Here is an 18,062-nt window from a genome sequence, read left to right on the forward strand (position 1 = left end):
AGCGCTGAGACTTGTCCCTTAAGGGAGCCGAGCGACAAACCCTTTTCCAGTCCAGATTGAAGGAAGGACAGAAAAGTGGGCAAGGCAAAAGGCCAGGGAGAAATACCCTGAGCAGAGCACCATGACAGGAATATTTTCCACGTCCTGTGATAGATCTTGGCGGACGTTGGTTTCCTAGCCTGTCTCATAGTGGCAATGACCTCTTGAGATAACCCTGAAGACGCTAGGATCCAGGACTCAATGGCCACACAGTCAGGTTGAGGGCCGCAGAATTCAGATGGAAAAACGGCCCTTGAGATAGCAAGTCTGGTCGGTCTGGTAGTGCCCACGGTTGGCCGACCGTGAGATGCCACAGATCCGGGTACCACGACCGCCTCGGCCAGTCTGGAGCGACGAGGATGACGCGGCGGCAGTCGGCCCTGATCTTGCGCAGCACTCTGGGCAACAGAGCCAGCGGAGGAAACACATAAGGGAGCTGAAACTGCGACCAATCCTGAACTAAGGCGTCTGCCGCCAGAGCTCTGGGATCTTGAGACCGTGCCATGAACGCCGGTACCTTGTTGTTGTGCCGTGACGCCATGAGGTCGACGTCCGGCACCCCCCAGCGGCAACAGATCTCCTGAAACACGTCCGGGTGAAGGGACCATTCCCCTGCGTCCATGCCCTGGCGACTGAGATAATCTGCTTCCCAGTTTTCCACGCCTGGAATGTGAACTGCGGAGATGGTGGAGGCCGTGGCTTCCACCCACAGCAGAATCCGCCGGACTTCCTGGAAGGCTTGCCGACTGCGTGTGCCGCCTTGGTGGTTGATGTATGCCACCGCTGTGGAATTGTCTGACTGAATTCTGATCTGCTTGCCTTCCAGCCACTGCTGGAACGCTTTCAGGGCAAGATACACTGCCCGTATTTCCAGAACATTGATCTGAAGCGAGGACTCTTGCTGGGTCCACGTACCCTGAGCCCTGTGGTGGAGAAAAACCGCTCCCCACCCTGACAGACTCGCGTCCGTCGTGACCACCTCCCAGGATGGGGGTAGGAAGGATTTCCCTTTCGATAATGAAGTGGGAAGAAGCCACCACCGAAGGGAAGCTTTGGTCGCCTGCGAGAGGGAGACGTTCCTGTCGAGGGACGTCGGCTTCCTGTCCCATTTGCGTAGGATGTCCCATTGAAGAGGACGCAGGTGAAACTGCGCGAAAGGAACTGCCTCCATTGCTGCCACCATCTTCCCCAGGAAGTGCATGAGGCACCTCAAGGTGTGTGACCGACCTTGAAGGAGAGATTGTACCCCTGTCTGTAGTGACCGCTGCTTGATCAGCGGAAGCTTCACTATCGCTGAGAGGGTATGAAACTCCATGCCAAGGTATGTCAGCGATTGGGCCGGTGTCAGATTTGACTTTGGAAAATTGATGATCCACCCGAAACTCTGGAGAGTCTCCAGGGTAGCGTCGAGGCTGTGTTGGCATGCCTCTAGAGAGGGTGCCTTGATCAACAGATCGTCCAAGTACGGGATCACCGAGTGACCCTGAGAGTGGAGGACCGCTACTACAGTAGCCATAACCTTGGTGAAAACCCGTGGGGCTGTTGCCAGGCCGAACGGCAGTGCCACGAACTGCAGGTGTTCGTTCCCTATGGCGAAGCGCAAGAAGCGCTGGTGCTCTGGAGCAATCGGTACGTGGAGATAACCATCTTTGATATCGATCGATGCAAGGAAATCTCCTTGGGACATTGAGGCGATGACGGAGCGGAGGGATTCCATCCGGAACCGCCTGGTCTTTACGTGTTTGTTGAGAAGTTTCAGGTCCAGGACAGATCGGAAAGACCCGTCCTTCTTTGGGACCACAAACAAGTTGGAGTAAAAACCGTGGCCCTGTTGCTGAAGAGGAACAGGGACCACCACTCCTTCTGCCTTCAGAATGCCCAGCGCCTGCAGAAGAGCCTCGGCTCGCTCGGGAGGCGGGGATGACCTGAAGAATCGAGTCGGGGGACGAGAGGTGAACTCTATCTTGTAACCGTGAGACAGAATGTCTCTCACCCAACGGTCTTTTACCCGTGGCAGCCAGGTGTCGCAAAAGCGGGAGAGCCTGCCACCGACCGAGGATGCGGAGTGAGGATGCCGAAAGTCATGAGGAAGCCGCTTTGGTAGCGGCACCTCCGGTGGTCTGTTTAGGACGTGACTTAGACCGCCATGCATCAGAGTTCCTTTGATCTTTCTGAGGCCTTTTGGACGAGGAGAATTGGGACCTGCCCGCGCCCCGAAAGGACCGAAACCTCGACTGCCCCTTCCTCTGTTGGGGTATGTTCGGTTTGGGCTGGGGTAAGGATGTATCCTTTCCCTTGGATTGTTTGATGATTTCATCCAAACGCTCGCCAAACAATCGTTCGCCAGAAATTGGCAAACTGGTTAAGCGCTTTTTGGAAACAGAATCTGCCTTCCATTCCCGTAGCCACAAGGCCCTGCGGAGTACCACCGAATTGGCGGCTGCAACCGCCGTACGGCTCGCAGAGTCCAGGATAGCATTAATAGCGTAAGACGCAAATGCCGACGTCTGAGTGGTTATAGACGCCACCTGTGGCGCGGACGTGCGTGTTGGCTGCGTCAATTTGCGCTTGACCTGCTGAGATAGCTTGTAGCGCCCATACGGCTGCGAATGCTGGGGCAAAAGAAGCGCCGATCGCTTCATAGATGGATTTCAACCAGAGCTCCATCTGCCTGTCAGTGGCATCTTTGAGTGAAGCCCCATCTTCCACTGCAAGTATGGATCTAGCTGCCAGTCTGGAGATTGGAGGATCCACTTTGGGACACTGAGTCCACCCCTTGACCACGTCAGGGGGAAAGGGATAACGTGCATCCTTAAGGCGCTTAGAAAAAACGCTTATCTGGACAAGCTCGGTGTTTCTGGACTGCCTCTCTGAAGTCAGAGTGGTCCAGAAACATACTCGGTGTACGCTTGGGAAACCTGAAACGGAATTTCTCCTGCTGGGAAGCCGACTCCTCCGCCGGAGGAGCTGAGGGAGAAATATCCAACATACGATTGATGGACGCAATAAGGTCGTTCACTATGGCGTCCCCGTCCGGAGTATCAAGATTGAGAGCGGCCTCAGGATCAGAATCCTGATCAGCTACTTCCGCGTCATCGACCAGCGATTCCCCTCGCTGAGACCCTGAACAATATGATGATGTCGAGGGAAAATCTAAGCGAGCTCGCTTAGTCGGTCTGGGGCTGGGGTCTGTGTCAGAACCCTCAGCCTGGGATCTATGAGATACCCCGGGAGGACATGGTTGGTCCAGCTGAGGTGGGCCAGGGAACAAAGAATCAGCAGAGTCCCTGTGCTGAGATACCGGCCTGGACTGCAAGGCTTCTAGTATCTTAGCCATAGTCTCAGAAAGTTTTGCAAACTCCGTCCCTGTCACCTGAACAGTGTCAGCAGGTGGCTCCCCCTGGGCCCCCCCTAGCAGAGGCTCTGGCTGAGTAAGTGCCACAGGGGCCGAACAGTGCCTACAATGAGGGTCAGTGGAACCTGCCGGTAGCGGCGTCGTACATGCGGCGCAGGCAACATAATAAGCCTGTGTTTTGGCACCCCTGCCTTTCGTGGGCGCCATGCTATTATCTTCCCTGAGCAACACAATAGGGTATATAGCCAGAAATCAACTGTGCACTATACGGTGTAAAATAAACATATAATGTTACACTACTGCACAATGGGGCTAGCACCACAGGTGCTGCTTACCACCCGCTTAAAGCGGTTGTGCGGTCACCAGAGTCCCTGCCTGGGTCTCCCAGATTTTGTCCCCCTCTGCTGCGTCCGAGGAGCTGACAGGAATGCGTCCTGAGGAGAGGAGAGAGCCGTGGGCGTGACCCAGAAAGAGCGATAACTGGTGCCTGCACTGTGCACAGTGAGAGGGGTGGAGTATGCAAAACATGCTCCAGCCCTCAGTGCTGCTCGTTCTGTGCAGCGTCCCGCCCTTCCCCTGCCTGTCAGGGCTGTGGGCGGGAGGAAAGGAAACTAGGCCGCAAAAAGCCGGGGACTCTAGTAATAAACGCGGCCGGCGTGGAAGTCCCCGGCGCACTACAAGTCCCAGCCGCGCCGCAGTGTTTCCATGGCAGCGGCGGTCAGTGCGGCAGTTCCTATACATAAACACACTCAGGAACGCTGAGTGTGTAATGGCACATATTAACCCGGTCAGCGCCGCGGTCCCCGGTGCACTAGCACACCCAGCAAAGCTGGAGTGTTGCTATGTGCGGTCCCAACGGGGACACAGAGTACCTCCAAGTAGCAGGGCCATGTCCCTGAACGATACCCGGCTCCTATCCAGCAGGCTCCACAGGAGTTGTGGATGAAGCACGGTCTCCTGTGCCTGGAGACCGATAGGATCCCACTTCCACCAGAGCCCTGAGGGGGATGGGGAAGGAAAGCAGCATGTGGGCTCCAGCCTCCGTACCCGCAATGGATACCTCAACCTTAACAACACCGCCGACAAGAGTGGGGTGAGAAGGGAGCATGCTGGGGGCCCTGTTATGGGCCCTCTTTTCTTCCATCCGACATGGTCAGCAGCTGCTGCTGACCAATCTGTGGAGCTATGCGTGGATGTCTGACCTCCTTCGCACAAAGCAAAAAACTGAGGAGCCCGTGGGAGCACGGGGGGTGTATAGGCAGAAGGGGAGGGGCTTAACACTTTTTAGTGTAATACTTTGTGCGGCCTCCGGAGGCATAGCCTATACACCCAATTGTCTGGGTCTCCCAATAGAGCGACAAAGAAAACCACTGCGTCACCATCACGATGAATCTCTACAACCTGCAGCAATCTCACCGCAGTGCCAGATTCTTACACAGTGTGCCGCCACGGGTGACCACCAAAGAGCACCGGCCCATCCCCACGTCCCACCACGTCCAGCACACGGCATCAGCACCTACCTTTCCAGTTCTTCATGATGTCATGGCGGCTGCGCTGGTGCCGTAGCATAGCCGAGCGGGAGTAGAAGGCTCTGCCGCAGACGAAGCAGGTGTACGGCCGCTCGCCCGTGTGCGTCCTGATGTGGATGACCAGGCTGGCCCTCTGGGAGAAGCCTCGCCAGCAGAGCTTGCACTTGAAGGGCTGCTCTCCTGTGTGCGTCCTCTGGTGCCTCACTAAGAAGTAGTTGCAGTTGAAATCGCGCCCGCACTCCTGGCACGTGTAGCGGCCGTCGCCCAAGTGACTGGTCAGATGCTTCCGCAGCTCGCTCAGGCCCCGGAACTTCTGGGTGCAGATGCCACACTTCTGCACCAGCTCGGAGGTGTCGGTGAGGACCCGGCTGACGCTAGGGACCTTGGTCTTCTCCACCATGCAGCGAGACTTCTGGTGGCGGAGGAGCGTGGAGCGGTAGCTGAAGCTCTTGCCACACTCGATGCAGGGGAAGGGCTGCCCTCCGGCGTGCATCCGCTGGTGCTCCGAGAACAGTAGAGCAGAGCGGAATGTCTTCCCACAGTCCGGGCAGATGATGCCGCCATCGTCCTCCTTGGGCTCCTGACTCTCCACTTTCCATGGTCCTTTGTTGCCCGGTAATGGCGGCCTCCACGCGTCCTCCTGAGGCTCTACGGAGACTTCTTCAGGTTTTATCAGACGTTGTGCGGATGGAGACGTCTCTGCAAGATTAAGGAGAGGAAACAGTCACATGGAGCCCAGGAGCACGACTTCACGGGGAACTAGGAATCAGGGCCATGGGAAAAAGAGCTGACAATCTATCTGCAACGCCCTCGCTAATCAGTGTGGAGTGAGGGCAGTACGTGGGGTGACACTACTGAGTCGCTGTGTAATTGGCTCTTCCTACGGGGCCACGGGACAAAGAGCTGACAATCTATCTGCAACGCCCCCGCTAATCAGTGTGGAGTGAGGGCAGTATGTGGGGTGACACTACTCAGTCGCTGTGTAATCGGCTCTTCCTACAAGGCCACGGGACAAAGAGCTGAGAATCTATCTGCAACGCCCCCGCTAATCAGTGTGGAGTGAGGGCAGTACGTGGGGTGACACTACTGAGTTGCTGTGTAATTGGCTCTTCCTACGGGGCCACGGGACAAAGAGCTGACAATCTATCTGCAACGCCCCCTGTGAGGCAAATCCCGGGATATGAAGATGAATTATGACTTCCAGTCATAATCGCTCATCACTCCCTGGCAGTGCCCCCCTCCCTTCTTGTCCTCAATGTCCAGCATCTGTGAAGGTGTCACATCCCATGGCCATCTCCTATGATATGGAAATGAGATGATGTGGGAACAATGGACACAGGATGACTCCCTGCCGTGACCCTGTGGTAGGAGCTGCTATCTAATTAGCAAGCTTGGAAGTATCCAGACAGAACGACTCCAGTAAAAAATGGTTCATATCTCGCAAGCCATATTTCCGATAAATATGGCAACCATAAAAATGGTGTCTCCGCATGCGGACGATGCTGGCACACCCTTTTTATGGGAGCGGGAGCTTGGGAAATACCCCAGGCGTGATATCCGCCAATGTGGAACTAGTAGACAAGTCATGAGTCCTCTCGTTCTGTAGCTAAATTCATAGCTGTCACAATGAGAGCGTTGGCGTCCGCCTACGACGCTCCCAGGCAAAGTTATGGCCCATATTCCATGTTGTGGATTGTCCATAACTCCAGCCAGGGGTGGAGCAGTGTTCCCTGTGAGGTCACGAAGGTAGGAGGGGACCTGGATTTGCCCAGGTTGATAACCCTACTTCGGCCATTTTCCAGGGTTCTTTCGCTGGGGGTCACGTGCAGGAAACATCTGTGGGAGTTCCTAGAAACCTGGTCTACAGCGCCCCCCTGTGGCCAGACGCACAAGGTAACTGATTGAATTGCATACCTGTTTGTAAACCATGCTTTATCTGTAACTGTACTCTGACATATGTATATTCTGTAGATTCCCTATTGTATATATTGTAGTTTCTAGTGTGCTTTAGGCTGATTAAATTATATAATTAATCTTGGGCTGTTCTGTTATCTCGATCTTGAATCCCACGTCTGTGTGTTCGGCTAATAGTTACCATAAATCGGTTGGTGGCAGCGAGTTTGTGCCAAGGATTATTGTGGGGAGGCCAGTGAGATTCGGGGAGGTTTTATATATTCCGCCCGCGGAGGTCGGGGGAATATATACCCTACTCTCACCGGGGACCCTTCAATAATCGGCATAAGTAGTATAGCGGCCTCCTTGCTTATTGTCGGGCAATTCCATAATTGGCCTGACTATAAGAGGGGCGCTAGAGAGCGCATCACGTGCTCTGTCTGTCGGTCGGGAGGTATAAAGGAGGGGTGACCCCCACTTGTTACCCCCCGATTGTGACGTACTGGTAGCCAGCGCGGGGGATTTCTGAGTGACCCCCCCGGTGGTTCGTGACATATTGGTGGCATAGCGGTGGGATCGAGATAATAGTGTGTGTGAGTGTGAGACCCATACTCCCAGACACTAAAGACTGCCTGCAGCAGCTGTGGCTGCTGGGGTCTTCAGACCAGACCAACACTAGAGTGTCAGAGTGCAGATACTGTAAGGTGTGTGGAGGCATCAGGTGTCAGTTCTGTGTCAGTGACCAAAAGTCTGCAAGAATGGCTGATGGCACCAGGAGCAAAGCCAAAGGAATGGCCGATGCTCAGGCCAGAGACGATGAGGAGGTTGTCCACGAGCCCTCCAAGAGCCCGACGCCAGAGAACAGCTCTGCAGAGGACATCGCACAACCTGGCACTGCTGGACAAAATGAGGAGGAGCTCGCCCAAGGGTCCTCAACGAGCCAGATGCCAGCCCTCCGCTCTGCAATGGACAGTGAATCACCAGGCTCCGCAGCGGGCCGCAGATCACCACGTGCCATTCCACCGAGCCTGGGAGGCTCGGATAGCCTTCTTCAAATGGCTATGGCCCTTCTCCAGGCTGGAGACCAGGAGGGCTACAAGGAACTCCTGGCAGAGCGCAGGGCAGAGCGGCAGGCAGCGCGTGACGCTGAGGCTGCGGAGCGGCAAGCAGTGCGTGAGGCTGCGGAGCGGCAAGCAGCACGTGAAGAGCGACAGCAACAGGCAGAGCGTGACTACCAGCTGCAGCTAGCTCAGCTCCGGCCCTCATCAGCCACACGTGACCTTCAAGACACCAAACTTCCAAAGGTCCGTGTTGAGGACTTCCCAGTGCTGGAGAAGGATGGAGACTTGGACTCTTTCCTGACTGCTTTTGAACGGACTTGCTTGCAGCACCATCTGGACAAGGATCAGTGGGCCAAATACCTGACCCCCCGTCTAAGGGGTAAGGCCCTGGATATCCTTGGGGACTTGCCTGCTGAGGCAGATCAGGGCTACGACACCATCAAGCGGGCCCTGATCCAACAGTACAACCTCACTCCGGAGTCCTACCGCAAGAAGTTCCGGACCCTGCAAAAGGGACCAAAGGACTCCTGGGCTGACCACCGGCGGGCACTTGCCCGAGCTGCCGACCACTGGACCCAAGGCCTGCAGCTTTCCACCGGACCGGAGATCCTGGACTTGTTCATCACGGAGCAACTCTTGTGGAACTGCCCTGAGGATCTCCGCCAGTTCATCCGAGACCAGAAGCCAAAGGGGTCCACGGCTACAGCTGCCCTGGCCGATGACTACACCAACAATCGGGCCCCGGAGGCCAGGAGAGCGGCCACCAGCAGCACCTGGAGAGGGGGTAAGATGAATTCTGCGACTGCCCCACCTGCCCCTAGACTGCAGGGAGTGTCCCCCTCAACTCCCCTCTCCAGGCCCGTGGCAGAGCCAAGACGGTGCCACCAGTGCAACCTACCTGGACACTTCAAGGCCATGTGCCCTCAGCGTCCCAAGGCCCCGGCTCCGTCCCCGTCCCAAGGGCCGCCCAAGGTGTATTGTGTGGGTGGGGGTGGTGGTAGGTCCCTGGACAGCTTCCAACCTGTCACCGTCGGCCGGTCTGTGACCATAGGACTGCGAGACAGCGCCTCGGAGGTGACTCTGGTGCGGCCTGAGATGGTGTCCCCCCAAGACTTGATCCCTGGAAAAACCCTCGCTGTCTCCGGGATTGGAGGCATTGACCCGGCGCTGCCTGTTGCTGACATTTATGTGGACTGGGGCGCAGGGCGAGGGGTGAGGGAGGTGGGGGTAACTGATCGGATCCCTGCAAACGTGCTACTTGGGACAGATTTGGGGCAGATAACCTCCCAGTTTGGGCCCCCCCCAAGGGCTGAACCTTCAGCCCGTACTGACATGACTCCTAACAATGTTAATGTGTTATCTATGAATGATGTAAGGGAGGAGGGAGTGAACTCTGATATTTCTGCTTGCACAGACACCATAGACACACACACAGCTGCAGCTGTGACAGGAGGGGAGGGGGTCAGAGAAAGGTGTGACAATGCCTCTACAAGTAACCAGCCTGTGAGCTGGGATCTGTTGCCCTCTGCAGGGATAAGCAGAGAGCAGGGTGCTGCAGGGGGAGGACCAGTGTGTGGGGTGGGGGCTACCACAGCAAATGTGGGGTCCCCAGAGATTTCACAGCGGGGTTCTGTTGCTGCAGGAGGGGAACAGGCAGGTGAGATTGGGGCCGGTCCAGGAGCGGAAGTGCTCCCAGGTAAGATCTCGGTGCATGGTTCCCCCACAACCGGGGTGTCAGGAAGCCAGGTAGGTCTGCCTGAACCGGCGACTTGGTCAGGAACGGAGGAGGAGCAGGCACGACCCACGGTCGCAGCGGCTGTGGCCGCTGTCACCCGAAGTGGGAGTGCTGGAAGCCAAGGGGCCTCCCGGAGGTCCGATAGCTCTTCCCCTTCTGACCAAGTGGCAGCCGAGTCAGGCGGAGGCCAGGACACAGGTCCCGGGGTACTGACTGAAGATGTGACAGTCTCGTCGATTCTGGCCACATCTAGTCAGGGGTTTCAGGCAGCGTTAGAAGCTGACGACAGCCTGAAAGCTCTTAAGGAGCAGGCGGCACAGCCTCCCTCGGACTCGGACCCGGAGCGAGTGGTCTGGGACCAAGGACGGCTGTACCGGGCCACGGTCCAGCAGGGTTCACCGGAGGCGTGGCCCAGGGACCGACAGTTGGTGGTACCCTATCCGTTCCGGACGGAGTTGTTGCGGATCGCACATGAGATTCCGATGGCCGGACACCTAGGGATCGCTAAGACCAAGGCCAGGTTAAACCAGCATTTCTACTGGCCAAAAATGGGGGCCGATGTGGCTGCCTACTGCCGTTCGTGTGAAACCTGTCAGAGAGTGGGGAAGGCGGGGCCACACCCCAAAGCCCCACTAGTATCTCTGCCAATCATCGATGAGCCTTTCAGGAGGGTGGCTGTGGATCTGGTCGGCCCGCTGGCCATCCCCAGCAGCTCCGGGAAACGCTTCATACTGACGGTAGTGGACTATGCCACCCGGTACCCAGAAGCAGTGGCCTTGTCGTCCATTCGGGCTGACAAGGTGGCCACCGCATTGCTGGAGATTTTCTCCCGAGTGGGTTTTCCCCAGGAAATGCTCACTGACCGGGGGACCCAATTCATGTCCCAGCTGATGGAGGCCCTCTGTAAGCAAGTCCAGGTGCGACATCTGGTGGCCAGCCCGTACCATCCACAGACTAATGGCCTGTGCGAGCGGTTTAATGGCACCTTAAAGCAGATGCTTAAGATGTTGGTCGACTCCCATGGGCGTGACTGGGAGCGGTATCTCCCACACCTGTTATTTGCTTACCGGGAGGTTCCACAGGCCTCAACAGGATTCTCACCGTTTGAGCTCCTGTACGGGCGACGTGTGCGGGGCCCCCTGGCTCTGGTGAAAGAGGCTTGGGAAGGGGATTTGGCCATCCCTGGAGTGTCGGTTATCGAGTATGTCATGCGCTTCCGGGACAAAATGCAGGCCTTGACGCAACTGGTACACGACAATATGGCTCAAGCCCAGGCCGATCAGAAGCGTTGGTACGACCAGAACGCTTGTGAGAGGACCTACCAAGTGGGTCAAAAGGTGTGGGTACTGGTCCCCGTACCACAGGACAAGCTTCAGGCAGCCTGGGAAGGCCCATACCTCGTGTACCAGCAGCTCAACCCTGTGACGTACCTGGTCACCCTGGACCCTGCCCGTGGAAGGCGGAAGCCCTTCCATGTGAACATGATGAAGGCACATCATGAGCGGGAGGCATGTGCGCTCCCCGTGTGCAACCTGCCCGAGGAGGGAGAAGCGGAAACCCTCTTGGATATGCTAGCCCAGGTTAGGGCAGGCGGATCCATTGAGGATGTGGAGGTTGGCCACCAGCTCTTGGAGGACCAACGGTCCCAGCTGTGGGCCACCCTACACCCCTTCCGGGGGTTGTTTACCAACCAGCCCGGAAGGACTGACTTGGCTGTCCATCACGTGGACACTGGGGATCATCCCCCGATCCGGCGTTCAGCATATCGGGTTTCCCTGGAGGTGCAGCAACACATGCGCCAGGAGATTGACGAGATGCTGAAGCTGGGGGTGATCCAGGCATCCAACAGCGCTTGGGCCTCGCCTGTAGTCCTCGTCCCTAAGAAGGACCGAACCACTCGGTTCTGCGTGGACTACAGGGGGCTCAATGCTGTCACGGTCGCCGATGCGTACCCAATGCCACGCATCGATGACCTGCTCGATCAGTTGGCCGGGGCTCAGTACCTGACCATCATGGACCTGAGCCGGGGATATTGGCAGATCCCCCTGACTCGCAAGGCCAGGGAACGCTCTGCCTTTATTACCCCATTTGGACTATACGAGTCCACGGTGATGCCATTCGGGATGAGGAATGCCCCTGCCACTTTCCAGCGGATGGTCAACACCCTGCTCAAGGGACTTGAAGGGTACGCGGCCGCGTACCTGGATGACATTGCCGTCTTCAGTCCCACCTGGGAGGACCACCTAGAGCATCTAGCACAGGTGCTCAGGCGGATCCACCGGGCAGGTTTGACCATCAAGCCGGGAAAGTGTCAGCTGGCCATGAGCGAGGTCCAGTACCTCGGTCACCGGGTAGGCGGGAGAACACTGAAGCCCGAGCCTGAGAAAGTGGAGGCCATCGCATCCTGGCCCACCCCCAGGACCAAGAAGCAGGTGATGTCCTTCTTAGGGACCGCCGGGTACTATAGGAGGTTTGTTCCACGCTATAGTAGCCTGGCAAAGCCCTTGACGGACCTCACCAAGAAGAAGCTGCCCTCTGCAGTCGATTGGACAATGGACTGCGAGACAGCCTTCCAGGCCCTAAAGGACGCCCTGTCCAGCCCGCCCGTGCTACAGGCAGCCGACTTCACGCGGCCGTTTGTAGTACAGACCGACGCCAGTGACTTCGGCCTCGGTGCGGTGCTCAGCCAGGTGGACTCTGCGAGCCAAGAGCACCCAGTCTTGTACCTGAGCAGGAAGCTGTTACCAAGGGAAGTGGCCTATTCCACGATGGAGAAGGAGTGCCTGGCCATAGTGTGGGCCCTGCAGCGTCTGCAACCCTATCTATACGGGCGCCACTTCATCGTGGAGACGGACCACAATCCCCTCAGCTGGTTGCACACCGTCTCTGGGACGAATGGGCGATTGTTGCGATGGAGCCTTGCGCTCCAGCAATACAACTTCACCATTCGCCACAAAAGGGGCCGTGACCACGGTAACGCAGACGGGCTGTCGCGACAAGGAGAGGTCGCGGACGGGGGAACACCGGAGTGTGCTGCCCCCTAGCGCCCTCAAAAGGGGGGAGGTGTGAGGCAAATCCCGGGATATGAAGATGAATTATGACTTCCAGTCATAATCGCTCATCACTCCCTGGCAGTGCCCCCCTCCCTTCTTGTCCTCAATGTCCAGCATCTGTGAAGGTGTCACATCCCATGGCCATCTCCTATGATATGGAAATTAGGTGATGTGGGAACAATGGACACAGGATGACTCCCTGCCGTGACCCTGTGGTAGGAGCTGCTATCTAATTAGCAAGCTTGGAAGTATCCAGACAGAACGACTCCAGTAAAAAATGGTTCATATCTCGCAAGCCATATTTCCGATAAATATGGCAACCATAAAAATGGTGTCTCCGCATGCGGACGATGCTGGCACACCCTTTTTATGGGAGCGGGAGCTTGGGAAATACCCCAGGCGTGATATCCGCCAATGTGGAACTAGTAGACAAGTCATGAGTCCTCTCGTTCTGTAGCTAAATTCATAGCTGTCACAATGAGAGCGTTGGCGTCCGCCTACGACGCTCCCAGGCAAAGTTATGGCCCATATTCCATGTTGTGGATTGTCCATAACTCCAGCCAGGGGTGGAGCAGTGTTCCCTGTGAGGTCACGAAGGTAGGAGGGGACCTGGATTTGCCCAGGTTGATAACCCTACTTCGGCCATTTTCCAGGGTTCTTTCGCTGGGGGTCACGTGCAGGAAACATCTGTGGGAGTTCCTAGAAACCTGGTCTACAGCGCCCCCCTGTGGCCAGACGCACAAGGTAACTGATTGAATTGCATACCTGTTTGTAAACCATGCTTTATCTGTAACTGTACTCTGACATATGTATATTCTGTAGATTCCCTATTGTATATATTGTAGTTTCTAGTGTGCTTTAGGCTGATTAAATTATATAATTAATCTTGGGCTGTTCTGTTATCTCGATCTTGAATCCCACGTCTGTGTGTTCGGCTAATAGTTACCGTAAATCGGTTGGTGGCAGCGAGTTTGTGCCAAGGATTATTGTGGGGAGGCCAGTGAGATTCGGGGAGGTTTTATATATTCCGCCCGCGGAGGTCGGGGGAATATATACCCTACTCTCACCGGGGACCCTTCAATAATCGGCATAAGTAGTATAGCGGCCTCCTTGCTTATTGTCGGGCAATTCCATAATTGGCCTGACTATAAGAGGGGCGCTAGAGAGCGCATCACGTGCTCTGTCTGTCGGTCGGGAGGTATAAAGGAGGGGTGACCCCCACTTGTTACCCCCCGATTGTGACGTACTGGTAGCCAGCGCGGGGGATTTCTGAGTGACCCCCCCGGTGGTTCGTGACACCCCCGCTAATCAGTGTGGAGTGAGGGCAGTACGTGGGGTGACACTACTCAGTCGCTGTGTAATCGGCTCTTCCTACAAGGCCACGGGAAAAAGAGCTGACAATCTATCTGCAACGCCCCCGCTAATCAGTGTGGAGTGAGGGCAGTATGTGGGGTGACACTACTCAGTCGCTGTGTAATCGGCTCTTCCTACAAGGCCACGGGAAAAAGAGCTGACAATCTATCTGCAACGCCCCCGCTAATCAGTGTGGAGTGAGGGCAGTATGTGGGGTGACACTACTCAGTCGCTGTGTAATCGGCTCTTCCTACGGGGCCACGGGACAAAGAGCTGACAATCTATCTGCAACGCCCTCGCTAATCAGTGTGGAGTGAGGGCAGTACGTGGGGTGACACTACTCAGTCGCTGTGTAATCGGCTCTTCCTACGGGGCCACAGGATAAAGAGCTGACAATCTATCTGCAACGCCCTTGCTAATCAGTGTGGAGTGAGGGCAGTACGTGGGGTGACACTACTCAGTCGCTGTGTAATCGGCTCTTCCTACGGGGCCACAGGATAAAGAGCTGACAATCTATCTCCAACGCCCCCGCTAATCAGTGTGGAGTGAGGGCAGTATGTGGGGTGACACTACTCAGTCTTCCTACGGGGCCACGTTTTGAAGGTTCTGTAGATTTTCGGGACCGTGGCGCAGCACAACACATTCACTTGCACTGATGTGCGGCCTATTAGGCCAGATTTAATATCAGCCAGACAGATGGGGTCGTTTATGTCATGTCTCAGGTATAGAAAGCTAAACTCATGATAAGAAATATGGCGATATCTCCCACCTGCGACTTCACGAGGGCGGGGGCAGATATCCTGCACATCGGGGCTCCCATGTTTGGTACCGGCCCCTATCTGAGCTCACCGGGGGAGGTTGGTGGGAACGGCCGGTACCTGGTAGAAGCAGGGTGTGGTGCACCCCATGTTCAGTGCTGGGAGGTGCAGCGCGGTGTAAGGGCCGCACCATCTCCCGATCAGTCACCCCTCCACACATCACTGTCACATCAACGCTGCTGCTGATCACTTTCTTTTGTTTCTCCCCTTTATAACATTTTTTTTATATTTTTATAAACTCTGATCAGTTCAGATTAAAAATATGAAATGTCGTCACTTCATTCCTCTTCTCTAGAAACTGCTCCCCTGAAGCCAAACGTTAGCCGTCACCGGCGTCCAATCCACACAAACGACTGCTGACAGCAGCAGCTCGTCTCTCATCCTCTAGTCACCTCCAGAGCTGCACTCACTATTCTGCTGTTACATCATGTCTTATCCTCCAGTCTCCTCCACAGCTGCATTCACTATTCTGTTACATCATGTCTGATCCTCCAGTCACCTCCAGAGCTGCAGTCACTATTCTGCTGTTACATCATGTCTTATCCTCCTGTCACCTCCAGAGCTGCACTCCCTATTCTACTGTTACATAGTCATACTGTACTGTACATACTGTTACTGTTACATAGTCTTGGTGAAATGGTGGAAGGGGATGAGGGTAAAGCAACCTGCTGAATGACTTTTTTTCTACGGTTTTTATACAAGAAAATGCCATGGCAGATGACATGACCAGTGATACCATAAATTCACCCTTGAATATTACCTGCTTAACCCAGCAGGAAGTACGCCGCCGCCTCGAAATCACTAAGGTTGACAAATCTCCGGGCCCGGATGGCTACACCCCAGAGTACTACAGGAATTGAGTTCTGTGATAGATAGACCATTATTTTTAATCTTCTCAGATTCCTTAATAACAGGGTCGGTACCGCAGGACTGGCGCATAGCAAATGTGGTGCCAATATTCAAAAAGGGGACAAAAACTGAACGGGAAATTATAGGCCGGTAAGTGTAACCTCTACGGTTGGTAAAATCCTTGAGGGTTTCTTGAGAGATGCTATACTGGAGTATCTCAAGAAAAGAAGGGAATTTTGTTTACTTACCGTAAATTCCTTTTCTTCTAGCTCCAATTGGGAGACCCAGACAATTGGGTGTATAGCTACTGCCTCCGGAGGCCACACAAAGTATTACACTAAAAGTGTAAAGCCCCTCCCCTTCAGCCTATACACCCCCCGTACTGCTACGGGCTCATCAGTTTTGGTGCAAAAGCCAGAAGGAGGAAAAAATTATAAACTGGTTTAAAGTAAATTCAATCCGAAGGAATATCAGAGAACTGAAACCATTTAACGTGAACAACATGTGTACACAAAAAACAGGGGCGGGTGCTGGGTCTCCCAATTGGAGCTAGAAGAAAAGGAATTTACGGTAAGTAAACAAAATTCCCTTCTTCTTTGTCGCTCCTAATTGGGAGACCCAGACAATTGGGACGTCCAAAAGCAGTCCCTGGGTGGGTAAATAATACCTCATAATAGAGCCGTAACGGCTCCGTCCTACAGGTGGGCAACTGCCGCCTGAAGGACTCTCCTACCTAGGCTGGCATCTGCCGAAGCATAGGTATGCACCTGATAGTGTTTCGTGAAAGTGTGCAGGCTCGACCAGGTAGCTGCCTGACACACCTGCTGAGCCATAGCCTGGTGTCGCAAGGCCCAGGACGCTCCCACGGCCCTGGTAGAATGGGCTGTCACAAACCACCGGGGGGGTCACTCAGAAATCCCCCGCGCTGGCTACCAGTACGTCACAATCGGGGGGTAACAAGTGGGGGTCACCCCTCCTTTATACCTCCCGACCGACAGACAGAGCACGTGACGCGCTCTCTAGCGCCCCTCTTATAGTCAGGCCAATTATGGAATTGCCCGACAATAAGCAAGGAGGCCGCTATACTACTTATGCCGATTATTGAAGGGTCCCCGGTGAGAGTAGGGTATATATTCCCCCGACCTCCGCGGGTGGAATATATAAAACCTCCCCGAATCTCACTGGCCTCCCCACAATAATCCTTGGCACAACTCGCTGCCACCAACCGCTTCACGGTAACTATTAGCCGAACACACAGACGTGGGATTCAAGATCGAGATAACAGAACAGCCCAAGATTAATTATATAATTTAATCAGCCTAAAGCACACTAGAAACTACAATATATACAATAGGGAATCTACAGAATATACAGTTATGTCAGAGTACAGTTACAATCAAAGCATGGGTTACAAACAGGCATACACAGTTCCAGCAGTTACCTTGTGCGTCTGGCCACAGGGGGGCGCTGTAGACCAGGTTTCTAGGATCCTTCCCACAGATGTTTCCTACACGTGACCCCCAGCAAAAGAACACTGGAAAATGGCCGAAGTAGGGTTATCAACCTGGGCAAATCCAGGTCCCCTCCTACCTTCGTGACCTCACAGGGAACACTGCTCCACCCCTGGCTGGAGTTATGGACAATATCCACAACATGGAATATGGGCCATAACTTTGCCTGGGAGCGTCGTAGGCGGACGCCAACGCTCTCAATGTGACAGTTATGAATTTAGCTACAGAACGAGAGGACTCATGACTTGTCTACTAGTTCCCCATTGGCGGATATCACGCCTGGGGTACTTCCCGATGTCCTACTCCCATAAAAAAAGGTGTGCCAGCATCGTCCGCATGCAGAGACACCATTTTTATGGTTGCCGTATTTATCGGAAATATGGCTTGCGAGATATGAACCATATTTTACTGGAGTCGTTCTGTCTGGATACTTCCAAGCTTGCTAATTAGATAGCAGCCCCTACCACAGGGTCACGGCAGGGAGTCATCCTGTGTCCATTGTTCCCACATCATCTAATCTCCATATCACAGGAGATGGCCATGGAGGTGTAAGTGGAACACAGACCAGTTCCTTTGACACCTATCTGCTAAACAAACCGTTTATCCCTGTGGTAAATTTTCTGATTGAAGGAGTTGTGTGAAGGAAAGGGGGGGTGACACCAGGAGAGGGCTTCCTGACATAACTTGAATATCATGATTTATCGTCATATCTACGGATTTACCTCACACCTCCCCCCTTTTGAGGGCGCTAGGGGGCAGCACACTCCGGTGTTCCCCCGTGCGCCCGTCCGCGACCTCTCCTTGTCGGGACAGCCCGTCTGCGTTACCGTGGTCACGGCCCCTTTTGTGTCGAATGGTGAAGTTGT

General features: G+C 54.9%; 1 protein-coding gene across 3 annotated transcripts in view; it reads right to left on the reverse strand.

The window, feature by feature from the left end:
* Positions 1–18,062, reverse strand: part of LOC142292379 (uncharacterized) — a 54,269-nt gene that overhangs the window by 8,942 nt on the left and 27,265 nt on the right. For all 3 annotated transcript variants that reach the window (XM_075337708.1, XM_075337706.1, XM_075337707.1), the window contains exon 5: positions 4,915–5,622. In XM_075337708.1, the coding sequence (XP_075193823.1) occupies positions 4,915–5,622 (708 nt within the window). The remainder of the gene's footprint in view (positions 1–4,914; positions 5,623–18,062) is intronic.

Source organism: Anomaloglossus baeobatrachus, chromosome 2 (genome assembly GCF_048569485.1).
Source record: "Anomaloglossus baeobatrachus isolate aAnoBae1 chromosome 2, aAnoBae1.hap1, whole genome shotgun sequence".
In the NCBI taxonomy this organism is placed as follows: domain Eukaryota; kingdom Metazoa; phylum Chordata; class Amphibia; order Anura; family Aromobatidae; genus Anomaloglossus; species Anomaloglossus baeobatrachus.